Consider the following 12,852-nt stretch of genomic DNA (forward strand, 5'->3'; position numbering starts at 1 on the left):
CACTCCTAGAAGGTGCCAATTCATTGGTCGACTCGTGTACGAGTAACCTCACTCCATGGTGTTTAGGACTATCAGTTTTAAGTCTAGCCTTGTTCCGGAATTATCTACCAAGACCAAGACTCTGGGTAAAACTCTCCTTGGAACCCTTCCCATGCTCGCTACAATGGCAGCATCTCCCTCCTTGGCCTCTGGGCCCATGTTCAGCACTTGGGTTCATTCCACCACCACGTCCTTGCAACAGAACGAACTAGCCATGATGAACCCAGCAGACACCGATCCCGTACAAGAGGCCCTGACCAGCCAGGGCTACCTGTTGGGCACCCATGACCAACTGCTTTGGGAGATCACAGACAACCTTCGGATGCTAACCATGAATGTGCCAAAGGTCAGTGAACGAATGGACCCGGTCTCCACTTTTGCCTCCCCACTCCCTCCAAGATCCCCAGCTACCCAAACCCCACTGCTTGGAATGGCTGCACCCTCGGAGTCCGCAATCCCATCCCCTCGAGAACCGTCTGTGACATGCGCCGGGGACCTTATGCAGGTGCCGGGCTTTCCTGTTACAATGCTCCCTGGTTTTCGAGCTGCAGCCACGTACCTATGCTTCCGACAAATCGAAGATTGCGTACATCATGGGGCTGCTACGAGGGGATACCTTGGCTTGGGCAACCCGGTGTGGGATAACCGGCTGGAAGTTTCTTCCTCTTACCCCTCCTTTATCGCAGAAATGAGGAAGGTTTTCAATCAATCCATTCGCGGCAAGGACGCCGCAAAACGGCTGCTTACTCTTCATCAGGCTTCGCGAAGTGTGGAATTGAGTTCCGGACATTGGCCCTACAAGAGGTGTTTAGACAGGGCCTCTCGGATCAGATAAAGGATGAGTTGGCCGTGAGGGACAACACGGACTGTCTGGACTCTCTGATCTCACTAGCCATCTGATTAGACTATCGACTTCGAGAACGTCTGAGAGAGAAGACTGGTTACCCCATTCCTCGGGCACCCCACAGTCCACCTTACCTTCTCCAACCAGCCCTAAGCTCTCTCCCCTGGCGGTCCTTGCAGAGCTTCTGCTCCTACTGTTCTGGTGGGTCCGACGACCCACCCCTCAGCCTCCCAGAGTCGGATGCAGATCCCGGCAACCGTGAGTTACCAACAACAGTCCCTATCCCTATCTGCTTTGGTGGTTTTCGGTGCTGAGGGCAACCTGCTGGATGAGGAGGTAACCACCCAGGCCAGAATACCTCCTGAACCGTTAACCACCCCTCTGGAGGCCCGGGCCTGGACGGAAAACAGATGGCTCGGGTGTCCCACTGTACACTGCCCTGACCTTGATTCTATCCGGCAACCATCGGGAGGAAGTACGATTCAGCCTCATTCATTCACCTCAAGCCCCGGTAGTCTTAGGGTACCCATGGCTGACCCAACACAATCCCCGGATTGACTGGTCTACTGGGAGGATAGCCGAATGGAGTCCGTCCTGCCATACCAACTGCCTGCAGTCGGCCCTGTCTCCCAGAGAATCTACCGTGACCCCACCTGTTTTGGAACCCCTTGACTTGTCCCGCATCCCCAAGGAGAACCATGACTTAGGACAGGTGTTCAGCAAACAGTGGGCCCTTTCCCTGCCCCTGCACCACACATACGATTGTGCAATCAACCTTCTCCCTGGTGCCCCGCTACCCACCCGTCATCTATTTAACTTGTCCCAGCCAGAGAAGGAAGCAATGGAAGGTTACATCAGTGAATCTCTCGTGATGGGCATTATTCGATCCTCATCCTCCCCGGTGGGCACAGGGTTCTTCCTTGTGGGGAAGAAGGATGGCTGATTCCATCTCTGCATCGACTACTGAGGCCTAAATCATATAACCACTAAGAACAAGTACCCACTGCCTCTTATGAGTTCTGCGTTCGAGCCACTTCATGGAGCCACCATCTTCTCGAAGTTGGACCTCCGAAACGCCTACCACTTGGTCTGGATAAGGGAGGGGGACAAGTGGAAGACGGCTTTCAATACCCCTTTAGGCCACTTCGAGTACTTAGTCATGCCTTTCAGCCTTACCAATGCCCCCGTCGTCTTTCAAGCCTTGATCAATGACGTCCTAAGAGACTTCATTAACTGCTTCGTGTTTGTCTACCTGGATGATATCCTGATCTTTTCCAGCAGTCTCCAGCAACACGTGCACCATGTTCGTCAAGTCCTGCAGAGGCTGAGGGAGAATAAATTATTGGTAAAGGCAGAGAAATGTGAATTCCACGTCCCCTCAGTCAGCTTCCTAGGTTATATCATCGAGAGGGGACAGGTGAGAGCTGATCCTGAGAAGATCCGGCCCAAACCAACAGACCGCGAGCAACTCCAGCGGTTCCTGGTGTTTGCGAACTTCTATCGCCAGTTCATCAGGAACTACAGTCAGGTGGCACCCCCCCTTACCCGGCTTACCTCGCCTACTGCACCGTTTTGCTGGGACTCCGAAGCTGACTCAGCATTCACCAACCTGAAGAGGCTTTTCACCACCGCTCCCATCCTGGTCAATCCGGACCCATCCCGGCAATTCATCATGGAGGTGGATGCCTCCGACACTGGGGTAGGAGCGGTCCTATCCCAACGGGCAAGTTCTGACGACTGACCCCCGCTGAGCAGAATTACGATGTGGGGAATTGAGAACTCCAGGCAGTCAAATTAGCACTGGAAGAATGGAGGCATTGTTTGGAGGGGGCAGAACACCCACTTGTGGTAAGGGCGGATCATAAGAACCTGGAGTATATTAAGACCACCAAGTGAGTGAACTCCCGTCAGGCCCGTTGGGCATCGTTTGTTGGACGATTCCAGTTCACCCTCCCGTACCGTCTAGTATCCAAGAACGGGAAGCCAGATGCGCTGTTCCATCAGCATGATTCCAAGGGGGACATCTCCAGCTCCAAGACGATCCTCCCTCCAACCTGTGTGGTGGCAGCCCTCTCTTGGGAGATTGAGGCGAAAGAAAGAAAAGCCCAGCAGGAAGACCCCGATCCTGGAAGCGGACCCAGCGATCACCTGTACATGCCCACCTCAGTCAGGCCTCAGCCCCTCCAATGGGGACAGACATCCCAGTTTGCCTGCCACCCCGGGAGTGATCGGACCCTGGCTCTCCTGAGGAGGTACTTTTGGTGGCCGTCCATGGAGGAGGACACCCGCTCTTGTGTCTCGGCTCACCCCATCTGTGTCCCAACCTCTCATCGACCACCGGCGGGTCTACTTCTTCCTCTACCTGTCCCTGGTCGTCCCTGGTCACACATCGCCCTAGACTTCATCACCAGTCTACCCCTTCCTGCGGAAACACCACTGTCCTCATCGTGCTAGACCGATTCTCCAAGGTGGTGCACTTTCTGGCCCTCCCTAAACTCCCATCCTCTCAAGGAACTACAGACCTCTCGTCCGCCATGTCTTCCGCCTCCACGGAATCCCTGCGGACATCATCTCCGATTGTGGTCCCCAGTTCATCTCGCAGGTATGGAAGGCCTTCTGTCAAGCCTTAGGTGCAACGGTCAGCCTATCATCCAGCTTCCACCCCCAGACAAACGGACAAACGGAACGTGTCATCCAAGACCTGGAGGCGGCATTACGTTTTGTAACGGCAAACCACCCGTCAACCTGGAGCGACCATCTCCCGTGAGTTGAGTATGTCACCAACTCTCTAGTGAGCTCTCTCATTGGGAGGTCCCCATTCGAGTGCTCCCTTGGGTACCAACCCCCGCTGTTCCCCGCACAGGAAGGAGTGATCGCGGTACCATATGTTCAGGACCATGTTGATCGGTGCCGGAAGATTTGGGAGGAGACTCGCACGGCCCTACTCAAATCAACAGATAGGAATAAGAAAACAGTCGATCAGCACTGGACTCCAGTGCCAGAGTACTAACCGGGGCAGATGGTGTGGCTTTTCTCCAGGGGCATCCAGCTCAAATGCGAACACAGGAAACTCGCCCCCGCTAACTGGGACCATTCAAAGTCAAAAGGATTATCAATCCCACAGTGGTCCGCCTCACGCTGCCACAGTCCATCTGTATTCACCCAACCTTTCATGTTTCTCGGTTAAAACCAGTCTCCCTCACCCCTTTGTGTCCCCCAGCTGAGACTTCCCCACCCGGCTCATCGACAACCATCCGGTATACACCGTCCGACGACTACTAGATGTGCGCCGTCGGGGCAGGGGCCTCCAATAACTGGTGGACTGGGAAGGGTACGGTCCTGAAGAGAGTTCCTGGGTCCACCGCTCCTTTATCCAGACCTCATCCATCAGGACCATCCAGACAGGCCTGGAGGATCACTGGGAGGCTCCCATTGAAGGGGGGGGGGGCGGCGGGAATACTGTCATGATCCCTTCTGGCACCTGGCTGGCTTACTCAGGTATTGGGCCTTTAATACCTCGTTAGTTCCCAATCCATTCCCAGGTTCCAATAATTAGGAACACGTGCATTCCATCAAACAGTAGTATGAGCCCTGTGACCACTACTAGAAGGTGCCAGTTCATTGGTCAACTCCTGTATGAGTAACCTCACTCCATGGTGTTTAGAACTATCAGTTCTAAGTCTAGCCTTGTTCCAGAATTATCTGCCAAGACCAAGACTCCGGGAAAAATCCCCCTTGGAACCGTGCAACAAGATGTTGCCTTGGCACCCTTTTTAAATAATGGAACAAGATTTGCTCCCTCTGGTCTTGCGATGCATCACCCATTGTGAACTTGGGGTGTCTCAACCAGAGTTCCTCATTTTCATCGGTAACCTCCCAAAGCATTGTTCAATATGTCTGGTCAGGCTCAGGAGATTTATCTACCTTCACACATTTTAAAACATCCAGCCCCTCCTCTACTGCACTCAGCAACGATCCCCAAGACATCCTCATTAACTATCTCAAGTTCCAAAGTCTTCATGTATTTGTCTATGGTAAAGACAGAGTAGAAATATTCATTGAGGAACTAAACCATTTCTGCATCTCTGCCAAAGCTGTCTATTTTGGTTGTTGCACTTCTTCCCCTAATATACTTATTAAAGTATCTTTCAATTTCCATTAATCTTCTGCCAAAGCTACCTTATTCTCCCTTATTGCCTTCCTCATTACCTTCTTTATGTTCTCCTCTATCCCATATACTCCTTAAGGGATTCACTTGATCCCAGCTATTTATATCAAACACATGTCCTTGTTTTCCTGAGCAGAGTCACAATATCCCTCATTCCAACATTTGGTTCACAGAGTTCTGGAAGACTTGACACCACTCAGGGAGAGTCCACTCCTGAGCTTTCAGTGGGATCTCTCTTTGTGCAATCATTGCATATCCAGTTTACAATTTCTGCAAGTGACATCATCACATTGCAGCAGGAAACCTTCATCTGCAGTGAGGTGCTCGTCTCATTGGCCTGAAGGACAGCAGTTCGTGTTTACTCACTGAAGATGCATCATTTGTTGAGGTCGTGCTATTCAACAGGGTACCTGAACTTTGATTGCATTGCCGACGGGCTCCACTCAACCTTGGAAAGAATTACTTTATCCTCCATGCGATCCAGTTCACTGGCTACTTTATCACAAATGGGATAAGGAACCAGAAGTGCTTCATAAATTTAGGTGTGGCTTTTTCATTTAGCACTATTTTACCCTTAATATATTTGTGTTTTCCAATGCCATCTGTGAACACTTCTGTGGCATCATCCAGTACCTTCTTTAACATGCTTTCAGTTGATTTGTTCCAGAGGATGTGGCTTGCAAAAGGTGGATGGATTTCCAACAAATTGTAATTGTCTCAGCCACTCATGGGCCCACAATGTTGGCCCTCCTGTTCTTACCACGTTCTGTACAAGCCCAGTGTGGTTTGTTGGTTGTATTTCACTGTTATGAGTGTCATTCCCACAGGAGTTATCTTTTCTCCAATATAGGATCTTAATTGGATATTTGCAGGTAAGTGTCTCAGAATGGAAAGAGGAAGAAGAGGAATGCAATTGTGATAGGGGAATTTTTAATTAGATAAATACATAGATACATTATTGATCCCTAAGAAACTACAGTGTCACAGGAGCATTACAAGTGCACAGAAATACAAATATCGGAAGAGCAGTAAGAATAAAAAAATGTTATCACAAACAATCTAACAAGAGGGGGATCTCTAACAAACAATCTAACAAGAGGCTAATGCAGCCTATACCCCTGAATCATAGTGAATTTAACTCTGGTTGCAACTTTGATAATGAGATTAGAGCACCCAGAAGAAACCCACACGGTCACAGGGAGAACGTACAAACTCCTTACAGGAAACAGCGGGAATCGATCTGTACTGTTAAGTGTTGTTCTAATCACTACGCTACTGTGCTGACCCAAGTATGTGATGTAGTTTGAGTTTCCAGAAGCTAACAGGAAAATCTCCAGGAGAATGCGTGTTTGCCATGATGAACAAAGACATTTTTAATCACCAGTTTTAGTATCTCTCTGATCTCCACCATCACAGCAGAATGTACAGAGGGAAGTGCCCACCCTGTTGTTTTACCCATCACAGAGTGTGGAACTGTCAGTCATCTCTTTATCTCTGAGATGCATTAACTAATCATCATAACCCAGTTAAGGAACAAAGCAAGGATTACCCTGAGATTACTCACTGCTTTATGTACCTTGAAGAAACCTTAATTCCTCATCTAGTTTAACAAAAATCCCCACAACACCACTGGATGAGCAGTTCTCTTCGTCTCCTGAGCAGAATCCATCACTCAACCAGAACTAACAGAAGTGGTCTAGGTGTTAGCATATTCAAGAACCTTTACATTTTCTTGAAATGCTTTGAAGAATCAGTGTTGGCAAAGGTCCTGGATAAATGCAAGTTCTTGTGTTTTTGCCTGAGGCAGGCTGACAGAAGATCAACTAAACGGGAGCCATTAGGATTCTATGTATTTCTATATCGGAGCCATAGAGCAATAGAACATAACAGATCGGAAACAGGCCCTTCAGCCTATCTAGTCTGTCCCAAGCCTTATTCTGCCTAGTCCCATTGACCCACACCTGAAATGTAGTTCTCCAAAGGTCTCTTAAGTGTTGCAATCAAATCTCCGTCCACCAATTCTGCAGGCAGCTCGTTCCATACTTGTCCCACCCTCTGTGTGCACCAGCTCCCCCTCAGGTTTCCCTTAAATATTTCACCTTTCAGCCTTAACCTATAACCTCGAGTTATAGACTCACCCAACCTCAGTGGAAAAAGCTTGCTTGCATTAACCTTAACTTGCAACACCTCACACTTCTCTGAATGTGATCTGAACGAGCTATATTTTCAGTTTGTTCAGATAACACTGCAAGCTTTCATAATGTTTCTTGCTGTCTACTGAGCCCACAATCCTGGTGTTATCTGCAAATTTGCTAATTCAGTTTACCACATTATCATCCAGATCATTGCTATAGATGACAAACAACAACTGACCCAGTACTGATCCCTGTGGCACACCACCAGCTGCAGGCATCCAGTCAGCAAAGTAACCATCTATTACCACTCTCTGGCATCTCCCTCAAAGACTTTCTTGAACAACAGAACAACATTGGCTATGCACCATTCCTCCAGGACCTCACTGGTGGCTGAAGACCTTTTAAATATTTTTGCAAAGGACCCTGCAATTTCAGTACTAACTTCTCACAAGTTTCATGTGAAGACCTCACCAGACCATAAGGATTTATCCACCCAAATTTTCCTCAAGACAGCATGCACCTCCTCTTCTGTAATCCCAATCTAGTCCATGTTTTGCCTCAGTTCTATAAACTCTATATCCCTCTCCAAAGTAAGTATACAGTATATGAAAACATTCATTTGAGATCTCCTTCTCTTTTGACTCCATACATATATATGACCACACTGCCATTCAAGAGGATTAATTTTGTCCCTTGCTATCCTTTTGCTCCTAATATACATACAGAAGTCCTTGTGATTCTCCTTCACCATTTCTACGAAAACAACTTCATGCCTTTTTCAAGCCTGCTAATTTCTCTCTTAACTATTCTCTTGCTTTTCTTAAACTCTCAAGTACCTCATTTGTTCCTTGCTGCCTATATCTGCTATGCACATCCTTCTTTCTATTATCCAAGGCCTCAGTATCCCTCAACAACCAAGATTCCCTAAACCTGTTAGACTCGCCATTATTACAACTGGAATATATAAACCCTCTGTTCTCAAAGTTTCTCTCTTGAAGGCCTCACACTTAGCAAACATCCATTTGACAAAAATAACAAAAAGTTTTCACTCATGAACAAACTATGGGTCTGTCCCTGGCTCTGAATTTTTTCTAATGAAGGTTATCTCTGAGAGAAAGAGAATGAAATAGAGACAGACAAGTAAGAGAACAGAGTGGGTGAGAAAACTGAGAGAAAGAGGAACAGAGGTATAGAAAAAGAGATAAAAAGAGTGTGAGAGAGCAAGACAAAGAGAGAGATGCATAGAGAGATCAAGAGCGAGAGAAAGACAGCAACAGAAGGATGGTGAGAAAGATAGAGACAAAATAAAATGGAACCAGAGAGAAACTTGGATTGAGAGAGATAAAGACAGAAAGGTGAAAGCACTACATTCAGTTGTGCAGTTCACCGTTCCCTGACGTTAGTTACCATGGTGCTGCCTCATCAGCAGGTAACCAGCAGCGGGGGCCTGGCTGCCTGTAGATGAACATCATTTGCTCTGCCTGGCCTGCTGCGTTCCACCAGCATTTTGTGTGTGTTGTTTAAATTTCCAGCCTCTGCAGATTTCCTCGTTTGCTCTTCCTCCTGCTGTGTTGCCTGAGGGAAAGGAAATAAAGAAGAAGGAGAGAGAGAAAGGGAGAGGGAAATGTGGAGGTAGAGAGAGTGAACAGATCCCACAGATTCAACACCCTCTGGCTGAATAAATTCTTTCTCATCTCAGTATCAGTCCTCCAGAGTGGATCAACATTTCTTCCAGCATTTGTGTGGGTTCATCTGTAAACCCAGCATCCGTAGAATCTCGTGCTGAAAGATTCTGTGCTGAAAGATCTATCAACATTCCGCAGCTGTGGAGAGATGCAGACGGTGCACTCAGGACAGGTTCATGTGGGTACTGAAGGGACAAAAGGATCCAGTCTAAGCTGTTCAGCACACAACACCTCAATTGATACAGACTGTAAGACTGTGACTTCCATGGAGGCAGATCCAAAAACCCCATGGAATTTCCTCACTCACCAGACACAAATATAACAGTAGCTCACAGTCAATAGACAACTACCAAAGTTTTGGTCAGAGTCAGGGACCACAGCACAAGAGCACAAAGTGAACATTCGTGTTATCAACTTACCGTCACTCATTCCTCACACAATTGTTCCCTGAAAGAATCCAGTGTAGACACAGCAGGAGGAAGGACACATGGCCGCAAATAATAACCCTAAAGATGAGGCACCAGGTGAGAGCGTCATTTCTCATCTGACACAGGCAGACTGGTCTCTCGGTGGGACATTGCACAACCTCAGATGGAGATCATGGACTCATATCCCTCGTCCTGTATTCCTCACTCCTCTGAGGCATCACAGAGAGAAATTTTTGCTTCCCTGATGTCTCTCATTCCCTCAGCAGTTCAATGAATAAGGGCCACAGAATCTCACATGAGACATTTCATCTGAAATTAATGTTTGAAAGGAAGTTGGTAGTGTATTTTTTCTGAAGAGTCTTATCGTTTTGATACACCTTTTGCAATATAACGAATGTACAGATGAAAGTTACAATCAATATGTGTCTATTTTACAATTACAATATCAGGATATGATAGCACATGTCGGGGTGAAGGGGAATGAGAGATGAGTTGGCAGAGGGCGTTAAAAAAAGAAAATATAGAAATGCACATTAGCATCAGTAAAGCAGAGGTTAAGTGTGTAGTCTGGGAAGAAATCAACCAAATGTGGCAAGAAAGATGGGACAGAGAGGGGAAAGGGAGGCATTTATATCAAATACAAAAAAGTGTTGCAGGTACTAGGGTAGGTAGTAGATACAGAAGAGAGGAAACTGTGTGGACCAGGTTAAGGCTGGGGCACTGTGAACTAAACCAAACATTGAAATTGATAGGGAAACACCAGACAGGACTGTGTGAGGAATGTCAGGAAGAGGAGTCAGTAGGACATGTAGTTCTGAGTTGCAGGAAGTATGGGATACAGAGAGAGGTGATGAGAATCAATCTAAGGGAATTGGGGGTGCAGGAATTCACATTAAAAAGGTTGCTGGGCATGAGTGAGAGAGCACAGTTAGGGTATTTTTAGCTTTCTTAAAGGGTACAGGGTTTTTTATAGGATATGATGGATAAACAGGAAAAGGGTACCAAGATGGCCAAAGATGGGAGGATAAAGTGTAGCTTAGGGTATGTGTGTGTGTGCGATTGGGTGAAGGGATTTCGAATGTGAGTCTATTGCACACTCCGGAGCAGAAGGTGGCAGTAATGCACCATTAAGCTGGGTGCCAACTGCCATAAAACAAAATGGGGGGGGGGGAGAGAGAGAGAGAGAGAGAATATAGGGATGGGAAAAGGGTAACATTGAAGAGACAATGTTTGCAAAGTATGGAGAAAAAGGAGAAAGGGAGAGTCAGAGCGAATTGGGGGGTTGTGAGAGTGAGAAAATGAGGTAAAGGAGTAGAAGATGCAATCTACAAGACATGGTGGGAAGAGAGAATGAAGAACTATACCATAAGGGAGTCAGTTTCTGAAGTTTCGATGTGTGACTGTCACTGCCATTCTTACAACACATGTTGCTTCTTTGCACTGGTTGTAACGCGATTCTTGATTTAAGTTGCATTTAATTCAAATTTCAGCGTACTGAAGGGAAATAGGAGGTTGTGTTCTGGACAATTCGTATGGTATCCATTTCATGGATGGGATTTTGGAATGAGAGAAGTGTCTGTTGAAGAAAGATTGATGTAAATTGATGGTAGTGATAAAGAAGGCATGGAATGGAGGGTGAAGGTCCTTAATGATGGATGTCTCCTTTTTGCGATTATGAGGTAATGTATTTGACAGTTGAAAATAAGGACAAGACACTGAATGAGAGTTGGAGAGGATAAAACATCCAGAAATCAATGTGAATGAACCAGGTGGCATTTGTCATTGAATTGTGGTCAATGACTGCAGTCCCATTCATGGAATGAGTCAGCCTTTGGTGCAGGAAGTAAGGATAATAAGGAAGGGGCTAATCTGTAGAGAGGGAAGCAAGGCAGAATCAGAATCAGGTTTAACATTACTGAGATAGCAGCAGTACATAATAAAAACTTGTAAATTACAATAAGATATACGTCCATATACAGCTGCTGAGGCTGCCGTGGGTCAGAGTTGACCATGGATATTGCATCCTAGCTGTCTGGATATGCAAGCCTGGGCAGTACAATATGAAGAGCAAGCTGTTGCCCATGTAGCAAGCTCCCCGTCTCCACACATCTGATGAACCCAAAGGAACTGCAGTTTGATACCGGCAGCATCGCAGGAGTTGCCGGTCAGCATTGAACAACGTAGGACTGCCTTAGGGATTCCAGCTCTTGTTTCTTCCCTCGGGCTTTACTTGTGAAGCCTTCCCCCATAGTGGGTATAGCTGCAAGGCAGCGAGGTTTGAGATTAGAGTATTCTTTCTCCTAAATGAGGTGCCAACCATGGCCCCATCTGCCCAAAGCAACTGGTATTAAGGGGCCAGTGGCCTGCCTTTGCCCCTTCTTCTGTCAGTAGAAACAGTTTCACCGGCCTTAGTAGCTAAGCCACACATGAAAGCCAGGAGTTGGATGTGGTTCGCAGAAGCTATTTGAGGTCCACACCTTTGGAAGCATTTAGTGGGAGCCTGTCTCAACTTCCACCCCCAACTATAACAACTTTGAGTAAAGTACATATATGGCACCATATACAACCCTGAAATTCATTTTCTTGTAGGCATTCACAGTAAATACATAGAAACACAATGGAATCATTGAAAAACTGTACATAAACAAAGACGGACAAACAACCCTCAAATCTCATTTACCGAAGGTTAGAACATAGCTTTGCTGATTCACATGTATATCTAAATACTATTTGAATGTTTAGAAACACCTGCTTCACCAAACCATCCAGTCAGTGTGTTCTTGAAATAATATCTGCAACATTACAGCTCAGTGCAGCTTCTCTGCAGTTGCCTGTACTATCAGAACCCTCCACCAGGAAACCTGAAGAAACAGTATTTCAGTTTCACCCATCACTATATTAAAAAATAAAGAACTTGACAACTAATGAGATAAACTGCTGCCATCACATGCAAACTTCTTAATGCTGCCTTTTTCTAAATTATTGATTACAGGCACGTCCAAGGAGTGCATTTTGGGAGATTCCATTGTGATTTCCATCAGTGACGGCGTAGGCGAGTGCGGTGGACCATCGGCAAACCAATTTTAATGTACACACCGTCAAAGGAGAAATAAAGACACAACGCAGCTTTTGTTGCTGCATCATCTGGTTGATCAATTTATCAAATTTATATAATTGAACAAGATTGCTTGAAAAATGTTTTTGTGTGTGAAGCTTGGGCTCGTTGACCCTGTTTAAGATGCGGAGTGCCTTTTGACTCTTCCCTTGGTATCTCAGAGGTGCCAGAGCTCCCAGCTGCCTTCTCTACTCGCCAAACACCATCCTTATCTCCCCGCCTCATCCTTTCCCATCTCATGGCACTATCCTTCCCACTAAATCCTTCCCCCATCTTCCTTTTCCCTCTTCTCCTCCCTTCTGTCCTTATCATTCCCCCTCCTGCACCAACCCTTCTCCTTGGCCCTCTCTCACATTCACCCTGCTCCTTTCTTTCCTTTCCCCTGCTCTAATCACTCCCTCCCTCCTCCCCTCAATTCTTCCCCTCAGATGTGATAGT

The 12,852-nt window shown here is 46.8% G+C and overlaps 1 protein-coding gene across 1 annotated transcript in view; it reads left to right on the top strand.

Moving 5' to 3' along the window:
- Positions 1–12,414, top strand: part of LOC132403627 (uncharacterized) — a 483,661-nt gene extending 471,247 nt beyond the window's left edge. Inside the window, exon 15 of the mRNA XM_059987094.1 lies at positions 12,292–12,414. Coding sequence (XP_059843077.1) covers positions 12,292–12,386 — 95 coding nt within the window. The 3' untranslated portion in view covers positions 12,387–12,414. The remainder of the gene's footprint in view (positions 1–12,291) is intronic.
- The last annotated feature ends 438 nt before the right edge of the window (positions 12,415–12,852 follow it).

The sequence above is a fragment of the Hypanus sabinus genome, chromosome 13 (genome assembly GCF_030144855.1).
Source record: "Hypanus sabinus isolate sHypSab1 chromosome 13, sHypSab1.hap1, whole genome shotgun sequence".
Lineage (NCBI taxonomy): Eukaryota > Metazoa > Chordata > Chondrichthyes > Myliobatiformes > Dasyatidae > Hypanus > Hypanus sabinus.